The sequence below is a fragment of the Sciurus vulgaris genome (genome assembly GCF_902686455.1).
Source record: "Sciurus vulgaris genome assembly, chromosome: 14".
Lineage (NCBI taxonomy): Eukaryota > Metazoa > Chordata > Mammalia > Rodentia > Sciuridae > Sciurus > Sciurus vulgaris.
Genome location: NC_136475.1, coordinates 63,738,134 through 63,762,663, shown reverse-complemented (window position 1 = coordinate 63,762,663; position 24,530 = coordinate 63,738,134). Strand labels below are relative to the sequence as shown.

The window sequence follows — 24,530 nt, the reverse complement described above, 5'->3', positions numbered from 1 at the left end:
ATCCTTCAGATTAGAAAAATGGGACTGAATATTCTTAATGTAACATATCTATAGTTCATGAACAAGTGTTAATTGACTCGTGTGTCTGGTGTTAGTTGACTTTTAACACAATGTTTCTCCTGGTTGTCCTCTGGGTGAGTGGTTTTTTCAGAATATTACACAATACAATCTTAAATAATATAAGAAAGTCCGATTGTTATGGGTAGAGTGGGAAGCATAACACTCATTGAACTTCTTGAGGCAACCTTGTGAACCATGGGACTCGGGATTACCATTTGAGAGCTGCTGGTGAGTATTGCACACCTGGTACAAAATCCCCAGGTAAACTCTTCAGTTAAAGTACTTATGTTGAGTCCCCTTCTGCTTGTAACCTAGCAAAACAGAAGGACTCCACTGTATTCTCTTTGCCTTTTTTCCATTTTTCTATCTTAAAATTCATTTTATTGCACACAACACAAAATGTAGGAAATACAGTTATACTGAAAGTAAAGTATCCCTCAGATCATCCCTTCTTAATTGCTGTCACCCTCGTTTTATTTAACATGTTCCTCCAGGTTCCTTGTTACATACATATGAAATTCTATACTGTGTTCCATTCTATGGTAATTTTGGGGCTTACATGTTTTGTGATAAGGAAATTTTCTCTCTCTCTCTCTCTTTTTAATGTGATGCTGGGGTTTGAACTCAAGATGTGCTAGGCAAGCATTCCACCACAGAATTGTACTCCCAGCCCTGTTCCCTCATTTCCCTCGGAGTGGAATGTGGGTCTTTATAGATTTTTTTTCTTACTATTGAAGTTTGTCATCAATTCGTTGATTTCTTCTCTTTGGATTTTATTAGCATTCTAATTTGGTTGGGAGTTGTTGATCATTTTTATAATATCAAGCAGTGTATGGTCTGTTTCTGAATTTCTGTTCTGATACATTTGTCTGTCTGTCTGTGCTCTTGTCCCTCCTGTTTAATTACAGAGATTTGGTAATATGTGGTAATGCCTGAGAAGAATAGTTCCAGTCTTAGCTCTTACCTTTAATGTTTTCTTACCTTTTGCTGCATTCCTTATTTTTCCAAATGAACTTTTAATCATCAATTTGGCTAACACCAGAAAAGACCTCTTCTATTTTTATGTGGCTACAACTTTTAAGTTAATCTAGGGAGCGCAGACGTTTTGATGATGTTGAAATGTCCTAACCAGAGACAACTTTTCCTTTCTTCAAGGCTACTTTTAAATATTGTGGGAATGAGGCTTTTTTGTTTGTTTTTCTTTTTTTTTTTCCAAACATCGTTTTAGTCATACAGGTTATAGTACATTTTTAAGTTATAACTTGTTAGTTGTATTTATACATTCATCTTTAACAAAGAACACTACATTTGTAGAGTTTATAGAAAAATGTCCCCCTCCCCCCACCTTTTTTGCAATGCTGGGGCTTGAACCCAGGAGCACTCTACCACTGAGCTACATCCTCAGGCTATTTCATTTTTTATTTTGAGACAGGGTCTTGCTAAGTTGCTTAGGCTAGCCTCTGAATTTGTGATCCTCTTGCCTCAGCCTCCCGAATTGCTGGACTTAGAGGCATGCACCACTGCACCTGATCCAAATTTTAAAAAAATCAGAAATGAAGTTATTTTGGATTCTTATTGCAACCTCAAGCATTTAGCTTATCCAGAATTTTTCCTCTTCACTTGTAATCAGGTGACCAACTGATACAAGCTTAAAGACCCACCCCCCTGCCATTTTTCATGCATATATTGGAGGGAGAGGGAGGAGGGACACTAACGGGTGTATGAAAGGTTAAACCACACTTGAAAAGCACAGACATTACGATCCCTGAAACAGCTGTATGTAGCCAGGATCTGGTTGCAGGGAAATTAAGTAGTAGAAAAATATAATATTCAGAAACAGATAGTTAGGATTTGACTGCAGACATGCTTACTAACCTTTTGATACTCTTGGGTGCATATATTTTGTTGATTTGAGGTTTTTTTTTTAAACTGTGGTGGGGATTGAACCTTGGACCTCACCCACACTAGGCAAGCGCTCTTCTACTGAGCTACACCCCCAACCTCTCAAGTGGGTACATTTTGACCAGTGGCCAGATTCCCATTTGCATTGGCATGAGATGTAGAACTAGAATTAATATCCTGGGTAGGTGGCAGCAGCAGTACCATGCCAGAATATGTTTCAGGCTTGCTTTCTTAGCGAACATGTCTTGATGGATTCTAAAAGATTGTTGTGTCATTTTCTTGCTAGTGAATAAAAGTGTTTTGTGGCTTTGGAATTTTAAAATTCACTTATAGTTACCCACCACCTAACAAACTCTGGAGATCTGGAATGATGAGAATGTAGTTTGCAAATGAAGGTAAAAGTTTTTTTCAGATTTTAAATCTTATATTAAGTTTGAATAAGCCATGTAGAGAATTTTCCATAGAAAAAGATGTCTTGTGGGAAGTTTGGAATTATTTAAATGTGTTGGAATATAGAATTTAAGAAAAAACACTTTACATGTTAATTAAAAATTTTGTTAAAACCTAATAGCATTAAATTATTAAACTAAATTGATTCTGGATTCACAGATTTGGCTAAAACCTGGCTGATGTGTTTTAGTTGGATAAACTTGGGAAATGATTCAGCCCCTGAAACTTCATATTTCTTCCTTGTTACGAAGGGAGTGGTAATATATGGAGTGTAACAGCACTGGCTGACGAGTTAGGAGGTAATTCTCGTGGAGTGTTCAGCACAGGGCTCAACACTCTTCAGCTGTACTGTCACTTCTCTCCTGTCCAACTCTGTCTATTGCAGTTAATTAAGCAATACTTGTTAGTGATTGGGAATTTCAGGAGGTATCTCTCCTTGTGGGTTACAGAATTAATTAGATCTTTTACTACAATAAGTGCATTTTTAAAACTAGAATTAGCTCATCTGTAGTCAGTAAATAGGAAAATGGCAGTAGATAAAGGTAGAAATTATATTAGTATATGGGAAATGTTCTCCAGTCAAGGAAAAATATTCTCAGTTGAGAATGTATGGAGAAAAAAAAAAGGTATTTGGGTGTGGTGGCTCACGCCTTTAATCCCAGATACTCAGGAGATGAGGCAGGAGAAACACAAGTTTAAGGTGAGCCTCAGCAACTTCGTGAGAGCCTGCCACAAAAATAAAGTTAAAAAAAAAAAAAAAAAAGTGCTGGGGATGTACCTCAGTCATGGAGTCCCTGTCAATCATGTGTAAGGCTCTGGATTCTTTCCCCAGTACCACAAAAGAAAAAAGGGCAGAGATTCTACAGAAGTGCCTTCCTCTAGTGCAAGCACTAGCCAATTTAGTGGCCTCAAAATCTGTGGCACTTTCTACTATGTTGAAATCATATGGAAGAGGCTTTGAATTACAGATGAAGAAGCTATGAAGACATTTCCTCCAGTGTTTGAAAAGGAGGGCATGGCCCTGCGTCTTAGATTCAGTTTTCAATTTCAGTGTTCCTGTACATATGGGCCTATGGATGGATACTCAATGGAGAAAGCATGAGTTCAGGGTTTAAGAAAATAAAGGATTAAATGACTTTTGTGTTAGGTGCAAATGTGAGTGAAGATTTAACTGTGCTCTTTTTATTATGATTATTCCCTCTTGTTTTTTGAATACTTTAGTTTTCCAAGTTCCCTAGATTTTGAAAGTTCAAAATGACACCAAGTTTTGTATATTTATTTTTTATGATGTCATTTCTAGTAACTCACTATTTATGTAATTCATATCTTAATAACATTGCCTAGAACTTTCAGAACAATATTGCACAAAAATGGTGATAAATGGCATCCTTGTCTTACGTATTTCTGAGTTAATACAGCATAAGAAGCACAGTGCTGTTAACTGGTACAAAGAAAAGAGGTGTAGTTAGGACAAAGAACATTTCCTGTTGTTGAGGAAAGGACCTCTTGAAATGAAAATGCAATAACAGCCTTAGTTCTTCTGAGTATGTGACACCATTAGGTGCTCTTAAGGGATATACTGATATACTTAAGGGATAAGGCATTAGGTATTCTTAAGGAATATACTCTGTCTTTTCTAGAAATTTTAAAATAGTTGGAGGGTTAACACTAACTTTTAAAATCATCTCTGGATCTACGTTTTTTCCAAATTATATGAAGCAAAAATAGGAAATTATATACAATGATGTAGTTAATTGGCAAATACATTTGTAGGAGCTCAGTGTTTGGCGTGGATTATCATAAGTGCAGGAGGGAAGTGAGATTATTGCAGTGGCTAGAGTGCACATGACCAGAGCCTGGAATTCACCACTGCTCCAGGCCATTCAGAGATTGCTGCTAGCTTAGCGGAAATTTAGTTAACCCAAATTCTAAGTTCATTCAAGAGCTTAATAGTGTTTTCCCCTGTGAAAAGATGATCAAACGGTTATAGAAATATAGTTATTTGGTGAATATAAAATGAGCCTTCATTTTATCCACATTGATTGTTTGATGTAGAGCATTTCTTCATTCTTTTGTTGTTGTTTGCTCTTTTTCATTCTCTGGCATTGTCTATATGTTTGGTGTTAGTCTGAGTGCATTCAGTAGTGTATTTTTATTGTTTGCAGTGAATTCATTTTAGAATTCTTATAATAAATTCTGTTATATACTGTAGATTCATGGATGTACTTAAAATTTATCAATTTTACTAACTCAAATTTCAGTAGTAAATATCAGTCTTACCTGTACATTATACAAAATATAACAGAAGGGGCTTAATACTGACGTACCACTTCAGCTCTACAAGGTGACGTACACCTTCATCCCCTGTACATTTATTTTTATCATTCCTGTATTTCTTTTTTGTCATAATAATTCTTACATAATTTTTTTTTAAAGATAGAGGGAAATGTGTTGTTCTCCATTCTCAAGTTTCACAGTTTGCAACTTTTTTGATTTTTAACTAGTGTTTAAAAGTATACCTCATATTGTAGATTAAAAAGGGAAAAATAGATAAAAGAAAAAAGGGAAAATATTGGTTTTTGTAAGCAAAAGCTATGAAAAATGAAAACTTTTCAAAATTATTTAGGTCTCTGTTACTCTGCTCTGTTCCTGCTTTGTGCTGGGAATGGCAGTTGGCCTCTTAGTTACCTGTCTTTTACTGTCTCCAGCCTGACAGTAGTGGGCTGACTCAGGTTGAATGGCACCTCGTTCTGTCCTCTCCTGTTTCATTGATACCTACTGGGTCCTGTGCTAGGAGTTGGTCATCAGGGACTCTTCCGTTTCATGGTATGATGTTACTGAGTATAAGACATGCCGCCTGATTACACATGGCAGTGATCAGAACCAAAACAAAGCCAAACTCAGTCTTTATCAGCAAAGAGCTCCTAGCCCAGTAGGGATCATAAAGAAAAATTTCCGTGGTCATAAAGAAAAATTCCGGTTGACTCTCATGACTTCACTTCCTTTTTTTTTGGGGGGGACTGAGTATTGAACTCAGGGACACTTTACCACTGAACCACATCTGCAGTACTTTTTATTTTGAGATCGGGTCTGACCACGTTGCCAGGCTGGCCTTGAACTTGCCCCCTTCCTGCCTCAGCCTCCCAAGTCGCTGGGATCGCAGGCAGGCACCATCACACTTGACCTGTTTCCTGCTGCCATGCTTTGTTCAGCATTGAGTCCTGCCCAATGGTTGTATCTCCTGTGAGATGTTAAAACAGGGAACTTCGGATTGTGCAGAGGGGAGTGAAGGGGAGGGGTGGGGTGGTGGGATGGGAAGGACAGTGGAATGAGACACACATTATTACCCCGTGTACATGTATGATCACACTACTGGTGTGAGTCAGCACCGTGGACAGCCAGAGGAATGAGAGGTTACACTCCATCTGTGTACTGTGTGTCAAAATGCATTCTACTGTCATATAGAAAAAAGAAAGAAAAGAAAGAAAACAAAGTATCCTGTTCCATAGTGAGTCTTTCCCTTGGCCTTCATCTCCTTTTTTGTGTTCCTTCTTTCTTATATGCCAGCCCTATCCATATAGTCCATAACACTTGAACTCTACCCTCTACGTCCATGTGTCACTGGCATCCTGAATCTTCTCTTTACTCTTAGTTGCTGTTCCAGCATCATGTTTTAGCCCCTCATTAACCCCAAATAGAACTCTTCAAGGAATTTGATAATGTCTTTTGACCTCATCAGGTACCTGTGCAGAGTAAATCAGGTACCATTGCTATCTAGGTCAGTTAAAGTTTAGGTCTGGATTTGTCACTTCCTTACTCAAATCAAAGGCTTTGCCAGGTTCAGTGGTGCATCCATGTAATTCTAGTGGCTAGGAAGGCAGAGACAGAGTTTCTTATGTTTGAGGCCAGCCTGGGAAACTTTGTGAGACCCTGTCTGGAAATAAAGTAAAATGCATTAGAGATATAGCTCAATGGTAGAGCACTTGCCAAACATGTGTGAGTCCCTGGGTTCAGTCACCAGTACTTCCCACCCCCGCCATGCACACACACAGGCAATAGCTTCCCATTACCTCTAAATAAAATCTGTTCAGAAAATCTGTGCAGAATCTCCAGTAATGTGTTTATAACCCCCTTCTATTGACTATCTCTTCTTGTTCCCCTTGATGTTCTCTAGACAAAATGAGCTATTTTTCTATCACTTTTAATACCCATGACTTTGTTCCTATTGTCATAGTTTTTAAAAGTCTTCCTCTGCCAGGACATTCATACCCTTCAGTTTTTAGCAGAAATGCTGCTCCCTTCATGACATTGTTTCCTAGCTAGCCTGACATGATTTCTCTGGTCTTTGGATTCTTACAGCCATATTTATATGTCTCTTATGACATCTATTTCTTTTGCTTGTATCAGAGGCATGTATGCACGCGTTTTATCATAGTTGAAGTGTCTTATGGCAGGGATGATTTCTGTTTCATCTTTGTATTCCTTAGCATGGGACTCAGTGCCTCACGCCTACAGGTGCTCAGGAAACGCATGCTAATGCTGATGCCATGTGGTCGGTGTGTTTTTTATTATCCTCAGTGTTCACTTTACCAGGTTTTGTTCATCTGCTGTCTGAAAGTATGTACTAAAACTGTGAACATTCACCTTATATTGGAACATTTCTAATGCTGTGGTAAGTGTAGTCACCAGCCATGTGTGTCATTGTGCTTTGTGAGTAACCAAGACTCTTTCCTTTGTTCTTGGGCAGGAGAATCAGATGAGAGAGAACAGTCAAAATTGGAAATTAAAGTTTGGGATCCAAATAGCCCACTTACAGATCGACAGATTGACCAGTTTTTAGTTGTAGCTCGGTAAGTATGGCATCTTTGAGTAAAGAAATTTCTTTTTATTGAAGAATCTATAGGTATGTGTATTTTCTTTTCTCTGTATTTACCTTTTCCCATTAATTGTATCAATCTTTTTCTAGTTATGTGAGGAAGCTTAATATGTGTCACACCGCCTCCTAAATAATGTGATTTACTATCATTTATTTCAATTTGAAAATAGATTTATTAATTTTCATTATGTAAGAGAACAGAAACATATAAAGAAGAAATTCATTACCTGAAGTCCTGTATCTTTAATGAAAGCAATGATTTCCTTTGCTCTGGACATGGCTTTACTCTAGAATGGATTGGTCAGGTTCTATTAAAATGTGCAATGTGGACTCCTCTCACCGTATCCACGCTTGAGTAAGGTCTGTTGCTAAGCTCAGGGCTTTGCTTTGAGAGCTTTCAGTCTTGCTGACTTGCTTCATACCCTTCCTCTTTTCTTGAAAAAGTGAATGGAACAGAATTTTATTTTTATTTTTTCAATTATAGAAGTAAATGATGCTCATGGGGAAAATTGCCACAAAGCAAAAAGTAAATGAGATTTTCAAAGCATCACAATGGTAGCTAAATTGGGAAAAAAAAAAAAAAAAAAAAAAAACTAAAAGTACATCAGCAAGCAATAGATGAATGAATTGAGGTATACTCATAGAATGGAATACTACTTTACAGCAATTAAAATGAATGAATTAGAGGTCTATGCAGTTAAGAGATAAATCTCAAAAGTAATGTCGATACAATGTGATCATTTATTAAAAGTTGTACAATGTGCAAAACAATGCTTTAGCTCAATATATATATAAATGAATATAAATGTACATATTTGGTTTGGGAATATATAGAGAGGATTCTAACCAAGTTATAATATTTCTTTCCCTAAAAAGTGAATTAGGTATTGCAATATATTAGAATTAGTCAGATCTGGACAGTGGGTGCAAAGGTCTTCATTATAATATTATCTGATTTTTCTGTGTGTGTGTGTGTGTGTGTGTGTGTGTTTCTATAATACAAAGGAAAAAAACAGGCTGAGCACATCCTTAGCCAGCACCATTCATAGTGGCAGTGGTTACAGAAGGTCACAAACTGTACTAGTGCCTATGCATTCAGAGTCCAGAGCCCCATAAGCCTGACCATTAAGTGATTAGATTAAGACACTTATATATTGCTGGAAGGAACCCAGTGTGTGGAGTAGAGAAAACTGAAGTTTAAGGAGTAGAAATGATATCATTAATGGAAACTCTGGCCTAGAGGCTCTGGAAAGTTGTCTGAATTGCAGGTGACAAATTGGATTTGCATTGTCTCCCCCCACCCCCCTTTTCTGATTGCCAAGGGCTGTTTGTGTTTGCTTGAATCAGAATGAGAGTTGCTAAGGAGTTTACAGAATTTCCTTAATATTTGTTTTACAACACCCAATGTTCATCAGTGATAAAGTAGAGGTGGAGTTGGGAATCAAAAGAATGTTCCATAGGAAGGAAAATGAATTCATGTAGCTCCATCTGTCAATGTGGACAACTCTCCAAAGAGCATTTTAAACAAAAGAAGCCAGACATTGACATAAAGAAACAAGTGTCCATACTGTGTGATTCTGTGTGAGCAAAATGAATCTGTGGTGAGTTACATACCCAGCCCCTTTTTATTTTGAGACAAGGTCTCACTAAGTTGCTTAGGGTCCCACTAATTTACTAAGGCTGACCTTGAACTTGTGATCCTCCGGCTTTAGCCTCCCATCTCCTTCTGTTTCTTGACCTGGATACTGGTGAACGGGTACATTCACCTGTGATAACTAAATAGATATACATTGTGGTAGTTTTCCTCATGTTACATTTTAATTAAAATGTTTTTTAAAACGTCCTCAGCTACCATGTTTAAAATACAAACAAAAAGGAGTGAATGTCTTTTTCTTTTCATGCTGCACCTCTTGAGATTAAGGTTCCTCACCTGTAAGAAGGCCTTCTTAATCACAAATGAATACCAGTATGGTGAAAATTTGTTGTTTCTAATGGGATTCAGTAGAAATCTATTATATATACAAGAAACAGTTGTGTTAGTTAATTATAGCTGAAGGAAAAAATGTTACTGGAATTTCACAATTTGGGCAAAAAAAGTGGTCAGAACTCTCCAGGTAATTACTTTATATTTCTTGAACAAATATGAACACCAAATAATTACTCCATGGTATTTTCTAATAGTTCTTCCCTTTCCTTCTTCATGCCCACACAAGCTCGGCTCCAATCTTCTCTTCCCCTCTCCCTCTCCCTTTCCCTAACCCTGTCCCTCCCTTAGTTTTTTGGCCTGGGATTGCACCCAGGGACATTTTACCACTGATCTACATGCCCAGTCCCTTTTATTTTTTATTTTGACACAAGGTCTTTCTAAGTTGCCAAGGCTGGCCATGTACTTGGAATCCTGCCTCAGCCTCCTAAGTTGCTGGGATTGTAGGCATGCGCCACTACTCCCAGCAATTTTTTTTTTTATTTTAGATTTTTTTCAAATTTTGGAATATTTGCAAATATATAATGCAGTATCTTGGGAGTGGGTTCCAAGTCTAAACACAAAATTCATTTATGTTTCAAATATACCTTATACATGTGGCTGAAGGTAATTTTATGCAGTATTTTTTAATAATTTTGTGCATGGAACCAAGTGTCATGACAGAATTTTCCACTTTGGTTGTGTTAGCTCTCAAGGTTTTAGAGTTTGGAACACTTTAGATTTTCAGGTTAGGATTGTTCAACATGTATTAAATCTTACAGAAAGAAAATACTTAGTGGCATGCTCCAGTAGTCCCGGTTACTTGGGGAAACTGAGGTAGGAGGATTATGTGAGCCCAGGAGACTGAGCCCAGAGAAACACCACCACCACCACCACCACCACCATCACAACAACAACAACAACAACACACACACACACACACACACACACACAAAACCTAGAGACTCAAACAAAACCATTTCCTGTGATAATTGATTTTCAAACACCCAACAATGCGTTTTGCCTTTCTTTTACAATTTTTCATTCATTATGCAGCGTACTTTTGTTTTTGTTTTTGTTTTTTTGGCAATTTACTTCACCTTGCGGAGGCTCCATTTCTCCATTTAAGAGGGGGATGCTAATAGGTATCATATAGATATAAGTACAAAAATTCTTTATTTACAGTAAACGCATAGCACAAGTGTTTTATAGGACCTAAAACAGTAATAAGGGCTTTACTTTTTCCTGTTTGTGTTTGGTTTATTTAGGGCTGTTGGGACATTTGCTAGAGCCCTGGACTGTAGCAGTTCTGTGAGGCAGCCTAGCTTGCACATGAGCGCAGCTGCAGCTTCCCGAGACATCACATTGGTAAGATGCCCTTTGAAATTTTGGGGTTATCCTTTTGTTACGTGTTTAATTATGAAAACATTGCAGGCTTGAGTGTTTTCTGGTTTTTAGACGTTCCTACTACTTGGTTAACTTGGGCTGGCTGTTAGGTTACTTGGGTTACCTGTTTTTTTGTGTGTGTGTGTGTGAACTGAAATAAATAAGAATGACATCTACAGAGTAGGTATGAAATTATATAAAAGATATTTTGGGGGGGTCATAATTCACCATTCTGACATACCTGTTTTTATGGTTGTGCTTATTTTCTGTGTTCCACCTATATACTTATATAACTAGATCACACATAATGTTTTAACAATTTTTTATGTGCAAGTGATCACCTCTTGAGTCTGTTGCTATAGAAATTATTCTCTTGTCATGCATCAGTGTCTAAAGTATCAATATTTAACATTTTTATGTCTATTTTATTTTATTCCACTATGGGGTTGTCTTCTAAATCTGTTTACTTTTTCCCCTTGGGGATCATTTGAAGCTTCCCTTATTCAGTTGAATTGTACAACTGATGCCAGTGATGGCTGAGCATTGGGCCTGGCACTGGTTTCTTTTTCTTCACCCTTCAAGCCCTGTAGGTTTTCTGTCAGTTGGAGTTATTTACTACAACACTTTATGAGAGTCATAGTAGGTTTCTCCTTGTATAGTTGAGAAGATCAGGGTTTGGTGAGATTAAGCTAGTTGAATAGTGTTCACTGTATATAACAAGTTTCAATTTTGTGATGGAACAGAATAGAATGATAGATGGTATCATCATCATCATCATCATTATCATTTTGGTACTGGGGATTGAAACCCAGAGCACTTTACCATGACCTACATCCCCAGCCCTTTTAAGTTTGTTTTGTTTTGTTTTTGTTTTTTTTCTTTTTTTGGAAATAGGGCCTGGCTAAATTGCTAAGGCTGGCCTTGAATCTGTGATCCTCCTGCCTCAGCCTTCCAAGTTGCTGGGATTACAGGCATACACCACTGTACCTGATGGTTTTATTACTTTCTGATTATGTACCAGTTTGAGATACTTTCCATACAGTATTTTTGTGGTATGAAAAACTCAATCTGGAGTACGTATCAGATTTTTTCCTTAGGCTTTCTGTGTATTTTTATACAATTGGAGATTATGATGTAAGCATTAGTAGTTGATAACTGTTATGGAAACTTTTTCTTTAAAATCCTTCCTCAAAGACTAGAATGTTGTTTATATATGAAAATCTTGTTCTCTTGATTGATATATTAATATTTTATATACAAGTTAAGGAGTTCCAAAATAGGTTTGTGTTTTGGTTATCTAGACCTTAGAGATTATTTTGCTGTAGACTCAAGAGGACAGATATCATGTTTGTATGGACCTTCAGGGAATAGGTATTGGAATGAACCAGGACTGTACTACATGGAATCTACTCAACACCTATATAGTTTTCCCTATTCAGAATTATTTTCCCCAGTTCTAAAGTTAATGTATGCTTATTATGAAAAATTGAAAAGTAGTACAGTTGCAGCTAAAAAAAACTTCGTTCTCATTACCAGAGTAGAACACTCTTACCATTTTATTATGCTTCTTCTCAGCCTCTTTTTGTGCATTATAAATAATAATAATAATAATAATAGCAAATTATAGTACAGAGGATACTGTAATAAAACTCCACATAATGCCACCTCAAGCAAATGTTAATATTTTAGTTCTTCTGATTAATTTTTTTTTCAACCATTGTAGTTAATGTCGAAGTCCCTCATACTCTTTTTGAATCCTAATTCTTTTCCTCCATCTGTGCTTCCTACCTCTATCACCCCTTCCTCCTGGCATTAGGTAGCTGCTGTAACTAATCTGCTATGTATACAGTCTGTGTTTTTTATAGTTCTGTGTATTTCTAGATCCAAAAACATTGTTTTGTACATGTTTAAATTTACTAGTTAGCATTCTGCCCTTTGCCTATTTCTGAGATCTGTCCATGTTAATACACATATATCTAGTTCATTCATTTTAACTGCTTTGTAATATTTGTATTTTTCTTATAATACTGTACCACATTATTATTTTTATTTAATTAACTAATTTTGCAGTACATGGATTGAACCTGAGGTATTGTACCACTGAGCTGTCCCCCCAGCCATCTTATTTTCAGTTTGGGATAGGATCTAAGTTACTGAGGCTGGCCTCAAACTTGCCTCCTGACTCAAACTCTTGCCTTAGCCTCCTGAGTTGCTGGGATTATAGGCATGCACTACCATGCCTGACATATTTTTATTTTTAAGAGACAGGATCCTTCTTTGCCCAGGCTTATGCTGGCCCTGAACTTCTTGGTTCAAGTGATCTTCCTACCTCAGCCTCCTGAGTAGCTAGGAGTATAGTTATGAGCCACCATGCCTAGACCATATTATTTATATATTGCCTTACTGCTGAACATTAGGACTGCTTTATAAACATTTTTGTTTTGCTGTTATTCGTAATGCTGCATTGAAAATTCCCACACATTCCTGTGTGAGCATGTGTTAAACTATTCTAGGCTATAACTAAATAGAATGCTGATTGTATCACTGAACTACATCCCCAGCACCTTTTTAAACTATTTTGAGACAGGCTTTCATGAAGTTGCTGAGGCTAGCCTTAAATTTGTAAATCTCCTTCCTCAGTCTCCCATGAAGCTGGGATTAAAGGCGTGAACCACCATATGCAAATGTCCCACCCCTTTTTTTTTTCCAAAATTCTCAACTTTGAGAATATTTTTCTCTGATTGCTGGAGAAAGTCTCCCATGTACTAGCAAAATTTCTTTGTGTATTGCCATTTTCCTATTTACTGACTACAGATGAGCTAATTCTAGTTTTAAAAACAGGCATTTTTGGTAGTAAAAGATGCACTAATTAATTCTGTAACTCTCAAAGAGAGATAACTCCTGAAATTCCCAATCTGACAAGTGTTACTTAATTAACAGCAATAGACAGAGTTGGACAGAAGAGAACACCACCATAGGATAGCGTTCATTTAAAATTTGACTACATGTAGCCACATTATAGCATGGTCGAAATTTAAAATTCAACAAATCATCTTGACTTACATATGGGAGTTATTGAGTGATCTGCATTCTCTCTCTCTTTTTTTTTTCCTTTTCTTTTTCTATGCTGGGGGTCAAACCCATTGCCTTGCACATGCTTAACATGAGCCCCGTTAGTGAGGCGAACCCCAGACCTGTTCTCTGCATTCTTTATCCATTTCCTTATATTATTTTCAGCACTTGGCGTTCTCAGATTTTTAGTGTTTACTAACCTGATGCTCTCTCGTTTTACTTCTGTTCTCCTGGTTACTTAATGGAATTAAGCATATTTCATGTATTTATTGACTCTTTTAGGTTTTTCTTCTTTTTGTTTTAGCTTCAGAGCCTTTGTCCATTCTTCACTTATTCTTTTTAAACTTACTTTTTTTGTTGTTGGTGGTGCTTTTTAGCTTTAAACAGCAGAAATCTATTGTCTCAGGATTCTGGAGGCCAAAAGTCTAAATTCAGGACATCTGTAGGGCCATGCTCGCCCTGAAGCCTGTAGGGGAATGGCGTTTCTTGCCTCACCCAGCTCCTGATGGTTCACTGGCAGCCTTCGTTTCCCTTGGCCTATACCGGCATAATCCTATCCTTGCCTCACTGGTCACATCGTGTTATGCCTGTGTCCCATTTTTCTAATAGTTTTTTTTTTTAGCACATTGTTCATATTTAGGACTGTACATCCATTTAGAGCTTCTTTTTTTTTTTTTTTTAATGTGGAGTGAGGTAGAAACTTAATTTTCCCCTGAATATTTAATTAATCATCTCAATACCTTTTATTGAATGTATTGTTTTCTTTATGATTTGTAATGTCCCCTAAATCAAATTTCAAAGTTCTAAATATACTTTTTTTGGTGATGGGGGCAGTTCCAGAGATTAATCCAAGTAGTGCTTGATCACTGGCTACATGCCCAGCCCTGTATATTTTTTTTTTTTGAGAAAGGTCTCACTACCTTACTTAGGACCTCACCAAGTAACTGAGACTACTTCAGACTTGGGCTCCTCCTGCCTCAGCCTCAAGAGTTACTGGAATTACAGGTATGCTCCACCACATCTGGCAAGGTCAGCTTTTGGACTCTTAATCAGTTGTCTTCTGTTTTGTTGATGTATTTGTTCATGACAAAGTAAGTTTTGATAATTGATAAAACAAGAAAAGCGTGGAATTTGTTTTTACACATAGTTGAGGTCATCTAAAACATGGAATTTTGTGTTCCCCTTGTCTCTGTCCCCATGTTTCCCCAACCACATAACATAAACTGTTATTCCTTTTTTTTTTTTTTTTAAGTGAGGGGGATGGAATGAGGTTGGGGATTGAATTGAGGGTGTTCAGTATTCTAAGCATGCATTCTGCCATTGAGCTATGGCCCCAGCTATCAAACGCTTCGTTATTGTAACAGCTAGGGAGGTTTTTCTAAAGTTGCATGTTCTTGCTTTGTATAGATTTGCTGTTACGTATGTAACCAGTCTCTTGTGTTTAACACTATTGTTATGATACAATGCTTCTCAGGTTCTAACTGGGATGCTGCCCCTGTCACACTATGGCACATTTCTTCTACCCTGCTTGAGGAGCAGGAGTGAACAAACCAGTTCTTGAGGTGCTCCTTGTCTCTAGTGGCAGCTGGCTGTTGGGGCTGATTTGTCCTAAGGGGTGTGAGGGCTCTTGGTTTGCAGCTCCAGTGACTCTTTGCTTCCCACTGCTGGTGAATGTGCAGGATGGCAAGTGGATTTCTTTAGGAAGAGGACCGGAATTTTCAAGATGCAGTATTTGTTTCTATCAGTGAAGGCTGTTTACACACACACACACACACACACACACACACACACACACACACACACACACACTTTCTTTGAGCTGTGGTCATGCTATGTTGTTCAGATTGGTCTTGAACTCCTAGAATCAAGCAGTCATCTTGCTTCAACCTTCCAAGTAGCTGGGACTGCAGCGTGTGGCACTGCATCTGGCTGAAGGCTATTCTTAAGCGTTTTGAGGACATTTATGCCTTAGTTATAGTTTAAGTGTCATTTTATGTGTTTTCTCTAATAGCTATCTAATATTTCCCTTTCAGGAAGGCACCTTCCTAACTCTCCAGTATTTTCATCCCTTCTGTTGTTTTCTTTGGTGTTTAGTAGTTTGGAGGTAACTTTTGCATAACATACATTATCTTAAATAATAATAATAATCACTATTATTATTCTAAGCAGAAATAAGCTGAGAGGTTCAGAAAGTTGTTTTGTATTGTCTTTGGGGGAGGGCAACTAGGAATTGCTTTGCTTTGCATATGCAAGGCAGGCCTTTACCACTGAGGTGTATCCTAACCTGGGAAGTTGTGTTCAGTCACCTTGAATAGCTGATTTCTCCAGTAGGGGACCAAACCCTGACCTTGAAGGCCTCCTGCTGCAAAAGGCAGAGGGCATGGCTATGGCACTGTGGAACCCTAGTAACCTTTTATGGGTTATTTTCTTTGTGACTTTCACTGAAAGAATTGTAGTGGGCTCTCAGCATTCCTAGTCTGACTTTGGTTTATCCAGGATACCATATGCCGCTTGTCAGATCATTAGTATTTTGGAAGTAGGTAAGTTGCCCATCCCTAATTCTAACTTCCTTATTTTGAGATCTGCTAAGAATACATCTAATATGTGAATTTCAAATATTAATCTAAGTTATGTAACGTTTATAATTGTTAAAAACATCAAAGTCCATGAAGGCTTCATAGAGTTTACCCTTGTTTCATTAAAATATAAAGTCTATTTTGTGCAGTATGCAAAGGGGAAAAAATCTATTTACAATACCTACAAAAATCCCCTACCCCCAATCTATGGAATCAGAATTCTTTGGAATAGCCAGGCATGGCATATACCTATAATTCCAGCACTTGAGAGGCTGAGTCAGGAGGATCATATGTTTGAGAACAGCCTGGGCAACTTAGCAAGACCCTGTCTCAAAAATGAAAAGGGCCTGGGTGTAGCTGAGTGATAGTGTCCTGGTTTCAAGCCCCAGTATTCCTCCCTGCCAAGTTACTTAGAACAAAAGGAATCCTGAATTGGTTAATAAGTTAAGTACTAGAGTCATGTCTTGCTCAATGACAAGAAGACATCCTGAGAAGTATGTTATGCCATTTTCATCGTGTGAATATCATAGTGTGCTTAACCAAACTAAGGTGTCCTTAGGCAATATAATCTATGGGACCACTGTTGTGTATGTGGTCTTTGTTGACCAGAACTGACTGGCATTAATATAGGTACAGCCTGTGCTCCCTGTTGGGTGATGTTGATCAGAAAAGGTCTGTAACCTCTTGGCTTGAGGAGCAGATGTCCTGAATGTCGTCAGTCACCTGCTTCTGGAGAATAGCTTCAGTCCTGGCATTTCTCTTTTGCCTGGAGGCGGAGGGTAAAATCATTTTGGGGGTAGAATCAAAGAAAAAGAGATTTTTGAGTTGTTTGGAACCTTAGAAACCTAGGATAGAATATTTTACAGGTGAGGAGCCCAAGGCACAGGACAGACTTTTAAGAACTCATTTTTATTTATGTATTTATTTAATTTTTTCATTGTACATAAATGGAGTACAACTTTTCATTTCTCTGGTTGTATACAATGTAGGTTCTCACCATTCATGTGATCATACATGTCTATAGGGTAACAATATTTGTCTCATTCCACCATCTTTCCTTCCCCCAAGAACTCATTTTTAATTAGTGACAAAATAGGGCTATAAACCTAGCTTTCCTGTTGACAGGTCCAGTGCTGAGAAAAGTGAGGCTGTGTTGATTTAGTTGGGTACAGATCACATCCTGGAACATCTCTGATTCCTATATTATGTCTGATCTTTTAAAAATATAATTGATTTTGCTGTTACCTATCTTATATCCTTTTAATGACTTTTTATTGCATTTATGATAAAAATTCAGATTAGTCAGTAGGACTGTTTAATAAAACACTGTCTGTTTATAGTGTTTTGCCTGGCCTCTCTCTCCAGCCTCTCTGCTGGAACACTATGTCCTCTGAGCTTAGCTGAGCAGTCTTACTCCTTTGATTTCATGATCTGTATCCTGCCACAGGATCTTTGCATAGTCAGTGCTTGTGCCTGATTTCTCACAGCCCCACCTAATCAACTTTGTAAATTGTGGCTGTCCATCAGTCTAGGACAGGTCACTTTGTGATGTGCTAATGTAGAGAAGTAATAGTAGCTCTGAACAAATTATGAAATTCAGAGCACTTTGGAAGTCCAAATCATTTTAGATACTTGGTCTGAATCACCAGAGCTTTATATATGCAGACTGAAGACTATGAATTGTATATAAAGATTTAAGCAAAGGATACACTTTAAAAAAATGTGGTAAAGTATACATAGCAACAATTTTATCTTTTTAACCATCTTTAATATAGTTCCCTGGCATTAAGTAAGTTCATGTTGTGTGTCGTCACCGCCACCATGCATCTCTGAGCTTCATCTTCCCAAGCTGGAACTTGTACCCATTAAACTTTAACTCTGCATTCCCCTATCCCAGTCCCACCATGGCACCCAGCCCTGGCAGTTGCCATTCTACTTTCTGTCTCAATGAATTCAACTACTCTCGGACCTCATGTAAGTGGAACCATGTAATATTTGTCCTTTAGTCAGTGGCTTCTTTCCCTTAGTGCGTCTTTAGGTTTCATCTGTGTTGTACCATGTATGAGAATTTCCTTCCTGCCTTTTTAATGCTGAGTAACGATCCATTGTATGTACTTGCTACATTCTATTCATCCATGGGGCACTTGTGTTGCTTCTTGTGGCTATTGTTTATATTGCTACTATGGACAAAGGTGTACAAGTGGGTACAATTTAAAAAAAAAAAATTAGTTGTAAATGGACACAATTATCTTTTTATGTGTTTATTTTTATGTGGTGCTGAGGATGGCATCCAGTGCCTCATGCATGTGAGGCAAGTGCTCTACCACTGAACTATAGCCCCCGCCCCATGAGTATGATTTTTATTCCATAGTTTTCTCCCCTTGGATCTATAGCTTATGATTCATGTAGCCATAGGCAAGTTACTCAACCTACCTGTGTCTGAGTTTCCTGACCTATAATGGTGATAATAATAAAGCCCACTTGCTTTGCTTTAGGTGGGTTATGAATGGGCAACAAAGGGTATACAGATATGCTCTGTTCATTGCTGATACCTGTAATCAAAGAAAGGACTTGATGGAACTGCAGTGATTTCCCAGAGTAGGGGCAGTGGGTGCATGACTTGGGGCTGTTTTTCCTGGGCTGCTGTATTCTCTGACAGGCAGAGAGCTCTCTAACACTGACTGCCCTGGTTTATTGGAAGACAGTCGATTTATTCAGCAGTTTATCCATCTTCATTTAAGGTAACGTTCACAGCATTGGCCTCTCCTGGCTCTTGAGGCCCACTTTAGGAGAGGAAGACACAGTGCCCCAGAGTCCCCAACAAGACCTCTGTCACCACTTTTCCAGCCTCCTCACAAGTCTGCCTCTGAGCTCCCATGTGGAATCAGCTTGGGGATCAAATCACTTAATACCCATGAAGCATTTAGAGCAATGTCTGCTGCAGCGTCAATAAGTATTTGTTGCTGTTGCTGAGAAGACACTGATGATAGAGATGCACTTGTCCTTTTTCCACCTCATCTGTGTTGAGTCTCACTCACTTCTGATTTTACAGCTTTATTGATGGTCTGAGAGCAGTTTTATCATGTCATACTTACATTAATTACAGTGGATTATCAAGTTTAAGTATGGTCATTAGGTTATGATTACCCATGCCTTTTAACGTAACTGTTACAAGGAAGTCACAATAAGATTTAAAGTAATTGAATAAAGGATGTTTCCTTTACAAAGATAATCTTTCTCTTAAAGCAAGTCATACTTTTTACATTACATTTTTTTCATCCAGAATAACTTATAAAAACCAAGTATTTTCCTAAGGAAGCATTGACTTAACAAGAATTTTATTCTTTATATACCAACGCTTTGTAGAAATGCTATTAATCATGCACTTCATTCCCTTTATTTGTAATCCTGTTCAAGCACACATTTTCCTTTAGGGCCTTGCGGGGTACTGGGAATTTGAGGATAGTAGAGAAGCCACAGCAAAATAATTATCTTTTGATTAACATTTTAAATATCAACTTAGAAATCTAGCCTTCAAAATGAATATAAAACTGATAAAATGAGAATTTCTATAACTTTTAAAACTCAAGTCTATAACTTATGATGAATACTATTCATGTTTCCAAACTATAAATTAGAATTAGTATTAATGGATGTCCACTTCAGTCAGAAATGTGAAATACGGAAAATTTTTTTCCTGTTAAACATGTCACGAGGGCAAGAATATTCAGTATTAGGCACACTTCTTTTCTCTGGTTATCTATTACAGATGAGCATTGAGGCCCTGCAGACTACCCTAGGAAAATTATTTCTTTTTTTTTTAATCTTTATTTTATTTTTTATGTCGTGCCTGAGATTTAGACCCAGTGCCTCACAAGTACTAGGCAAGCACTCTACAACTGAGCCACAACCCCAACCAAATTGTTTCTTTTTTATGGTCGTTTGTTCATGTTTTTCCTAAATTTAAGTGTAAACAAATATCTTTGTGGGGGGTAAACATTGGCTTTACTTTACTTTTTCTCCCATAAATTCAATGCTTATAGAGGAAACCTCAGAAAGTCACTGTAGATTTGAACTTGGGGAAAATATAATGAAAATTGTACCAACAACCGTATCTAAGGTTATTGGTAAAGAAATTTGGATTTACAAATGTCAGTTAATGGCAGCTTGTGATTTTAATTTCTTAAATTATCTTTGATACAATGGAATATTACTCAGCTATAAAGAATGATAAAATTATGGCATTTGCAGGCAAATGGATGAAATTGGAGAATATCATGCTAAGTGAGATAAGCAATCTCAAAAAACCAAAGGACGAATGATATCGCTAATAAGTGATGGTGACACATAATGGGGGGTGGGAGGGGTTTTAGTGTCAGGGTTAGAGTTAGGGTTAGGGAGGGGGGCAAGAATGGAGGAAGGAAGGACTGTATAAAGGGAAAAGAGGGGTAGAGGGGTGGGGGGAAGGGAAAATATAACAGAATGAATCAAACAACATTACTCTATGTAAATTTATGATTACACAAATGGTATGCCTTTATGCCATGTACAAACAGAGAAACAACATGTATCCCATTTGTTTATAATTAAAAAAAAAAATTTATCTTTGAGCCCAGCACGGAGGTGCATGCCTGTAATCCCAGTGGCTCAGGAGGCTAAGGCAGGACAGTCACGAGTTCAAAGCCAGCCTCAGCAAAAGCTAAGTGACTCAGTGAGACCCTGTCTCTAAACAAAATACAAAATAGTACTGGGGTTTGTTTTGAGACAGGATCTCAGGTTTTGCCTAGGCTAGCCTCAAACTTCAGGGCTTAATCTCCTGCCTCAGCCTCCTGAGTAGCTGGTACTGTAGGTGGTACCACCATACCCATCCTGTGCTGGAGTTATCAATTTAAAGTTTAACTAAAATTGTTCCTGAACAAATCAATAAACTAATCAGCTGCATGTAACAGGTTGACTTCCCTGATCTTCATTCAAAAAAATTTGGGCTGGGATTGTGGCTCAGTGGTAGAGCACTTGCCCGGCATAAATATGAGGCACTGGTTGATTTCTCAGCACCACATATAAATAAATGAATAAAATAAGGCCTATCAACATCTAAAGAAATATTTAAAAAAAACGTATTAGCAAGCTTTTGGATCAACACCTGTGGAAGAGAAGGGATGGAGGAGATTGGATAGTGGGGGAAAATGCTGTGATGCAGTCTGAATGACAGACGCGCTGGACTCCATGGACTGTGCTGGGAGTTGTCTCTCATCTGAGCCTTCAACCCCAGCAAACATTAAGTCCAGGCTGTTCCATGAAGTGACCTTGGGCAATGATGAATCATTCTTAAACTGAGGCAGTTCCATAGGAGAGCAAGCGTTAATTTCTCACAAACTCACCAGCAGATTGTCTAGGATTTTGGTGAACAGAATGGGCTGATGTAGGTGCCAAACTGCATATTGGGTTCAGATCTGTTCCATGTATCTCTCCTCCCATGGGGACAAAAGCCAGTAGCACAAGAAGGCAAGGCCAAATGCACAAATCCATGTTAAGGCTCTGTTACATCATGTATCTTAACGTTCTACTGGCTGAACAAGTCACATGGCCAAGCCCCGCATGGATGGAGTGGAAGAATAGTCTGTTATGGAGGTCCAGGGAGGGGATGAATATTTGCTGAACAGCAATCCAATTTATCATAGCATGATTCTGCTTAATGAACAAAAGATGAGAATTCTGCCAAGATTTCCTTGTCAGTCTCTCTCCTAAAATACTTCTATTTGTCATCTCCATCTGTTATGAATGAGATGAAATGTGACAACACCTTCACTGCTTTTTGGCAGAGAGAACAGCTTGTGCTGGGTTATGATTTTTAAAATTTAGATTTGAATGGATCTTGCAATGTGTATTATGTCTCTTGATTGAAAAAAAAATGGTATCTTTGCAAATTTTTCTGGAGGGAAGATTTTAGGATTTTTTTAATGCTTAGTTCAAAATTCTTTTTCATATTTTACACTGAGGCAGTTCCATAGGAGACCTATATACAGTAGTGTGTTTAGAGTGTCCTACACTTTGTTGCACAGCTTATAAATTTTTACATATGTGATACATTTATGTATCTACCACCCAAGTGGATATACCAGTATCCCTAAAGTTTTCCTTCATGTGCCTCCCCATCAGTATCCTGACTTTGCTCACCATCTATTAATTGTTCTTATCTCAAACTTATCGAGTTCAAACTTACTATCTTTGTGATGAACCAAAAGTCATTGGCTGTATGTCAGACTACGAAGTCTTTTTTTATCATCTCTTTCCTTGATTGAGCTTTATTTGCTTTACTGAATATCATGTCTTTTGTTGTAGATACTATATTCATGTTTTACTTAAAGCTTTTAAGAGTAGAATTAGGCTGTATAAAAGTCCATTCAAAGGAAATTCTGTGTATATCAGAAAGACTAGGTAATAGGGACTTCTAGAGATAAACATGATCATTGGTTTCAACAGAACAGTCCCCTAGGAATTCCACTGTGCATAAGACTTACTTTTTACCCATACTGATGGGTACTGCACTTTTGTCTGGGCTGTGGTTTAAATGTGGGCTTTGTAGGTTTCAGTGGTTGATATAATAGCAGCTGAGACAAACATTTTATTCTGTGACTTTTGGTGTCAGAGCACCTGTTAACTGTAAAAATTACTTTTTATCTCTTGAAGAATTATAGCATCACAGTTAGCTATTCAGAAACAATAAGTTTCAGAGATGACATACTATATATAAGCAGTCAATTTAGTAAAATTAGCTAGAAAAACAGAGTTTAGTTGATTCTGAAATTTGCAGAACACAAATGAAGGAATCTAGGTCATTTCTAACATTTTTGCATCCCTTTCTGCTGAAAGGTGAGAAAAGTTCACTTGGAACTTTTTATTTATGGTTATGACAACAACAGTAACAACAAAAAAACTACACATGATTAGTGTCCTTAGCTGTAATTACAACTAGGACATTGATAATGAAATCTCTTCTTGGCTATTATTTTGTGGGATCCAATGATATATTTTTAGTGAGATGTCAATACTTGTTACAGCAGTTAATTACTGTTCTGCACATGTCTACCTTTAGTTCTGTCAACAAATTCATGTTTATATTCTCATTCAGTGTCTTGATTAATGTTTTAATGCACATTTGCTAAAATAAATTTCTCTCTCAAAAGTTATCAGTTGATATTTGAGTTTACGTCATGGTCTTGTACCAGTAGGGAACTTAACAAAATCCCTTACAATATAGTTAGGAATCACTTAAAAAGCAAATTTTCAGAGACTTATTGTTATGTAGAAGTGAAACTATCTCCATTTGTGCAGATTTTGATACACAGCAGAGCATTTTGTATATGTTATATGAAAGAATCTCTTTTTCTGCAGTAGAAAAACCATCAAAGGTTTTTCAAAATTTGAAGTTCTGTAACTGAGTATGTTCATTGCACTAATTGGAAAGAAATGCTTTTTTAAGTAAACTAAACAAGGTACTTTTACAAAAATCTGATTGTATGTCCTGATCTAACATTTCTCCTTTCAAATCACTTTTCCTTGAAATATATACACCAGCATAGCTGTTTTAAGCAAGCCTGGTCATCTGTTTGTGGTCTTCAAAATCTTAACCAGTTTACCATTTGAATACAAATCAGCTTTTCATCACTGCCCCCAGACTACCTGGGGAAGTAACTTAAAGGAGGAAAGATTTATTTTGGCTTCTGGTTTTAAGAGGTTTGCATCCACGGGCAGCTGTCTCCAGTGTTTTTAGGCCTGTGGTGAGGCAGAGCATCATGGCAGAAGGAAGTAGAGGAGCAAAGCTGCTCACTTCGTGGCAGGTGGAAGAAGAAAGAGGGAGGGAACACAGGGCCAGGGACAGAATATAAAATTCAACTGTGTGCCCCCAGTGACTGACTTCTTCCAACTAGATCCCACCTCCTAAAGGCTGCATCACCTCCCAGCAGCACCACAAATTGGCATACAGACTTCTTAGCACATGGCTTTTGAGAGAACATTTCAGATCCAAACCATAACACCATATTATCATGGATTTGTAGTTTTGTTCTGTCCATTTAAAATGAACATGTAATTTTGTTTTGTCTTAACCATTATGCTTTATTCTACTGCTTTCCACCTCTTGCTTTTAGTACATTGCTCTCTAAATCCAACCTGAGCATGTTTTTTCCCACTCTTTGATGAATAGTCTGTTTTACCCTGGTCAAGAAAGGCTAGGGGCTGGGGT

At 37.6% G+C, this 24,530-nt stretch overlaps 1 protein-coding gene across 1 annotated transcript in view; it reads left to right on the top strand.

The window, feature by feature from the left end:
- Positions 1–7,091: 7,091 nt before the first annotated feature.
- The window catches only part of LOC306643562 (metastasis-associated protein MTA3), a 69,308-nt gene continuing 51,869 nt past the window's right edge, over positions 7,092–24,530 (top strand). Inside the window, exons 1-2 of the mRNA XM_079109798.1 lie at positions 7,092–7,262; positions 10,520–10,619. Coding sequence (XP_078965924.1) covers positions 10,584–10,619 — 36 coding nt within the window. The 5' untranslated portion in view covers positions 7,092–7,262; positions 10,520–10,583. The remainder of the gene's footprint in view (positions 7,263–10,519; positions 10,620–24,530) is intronic.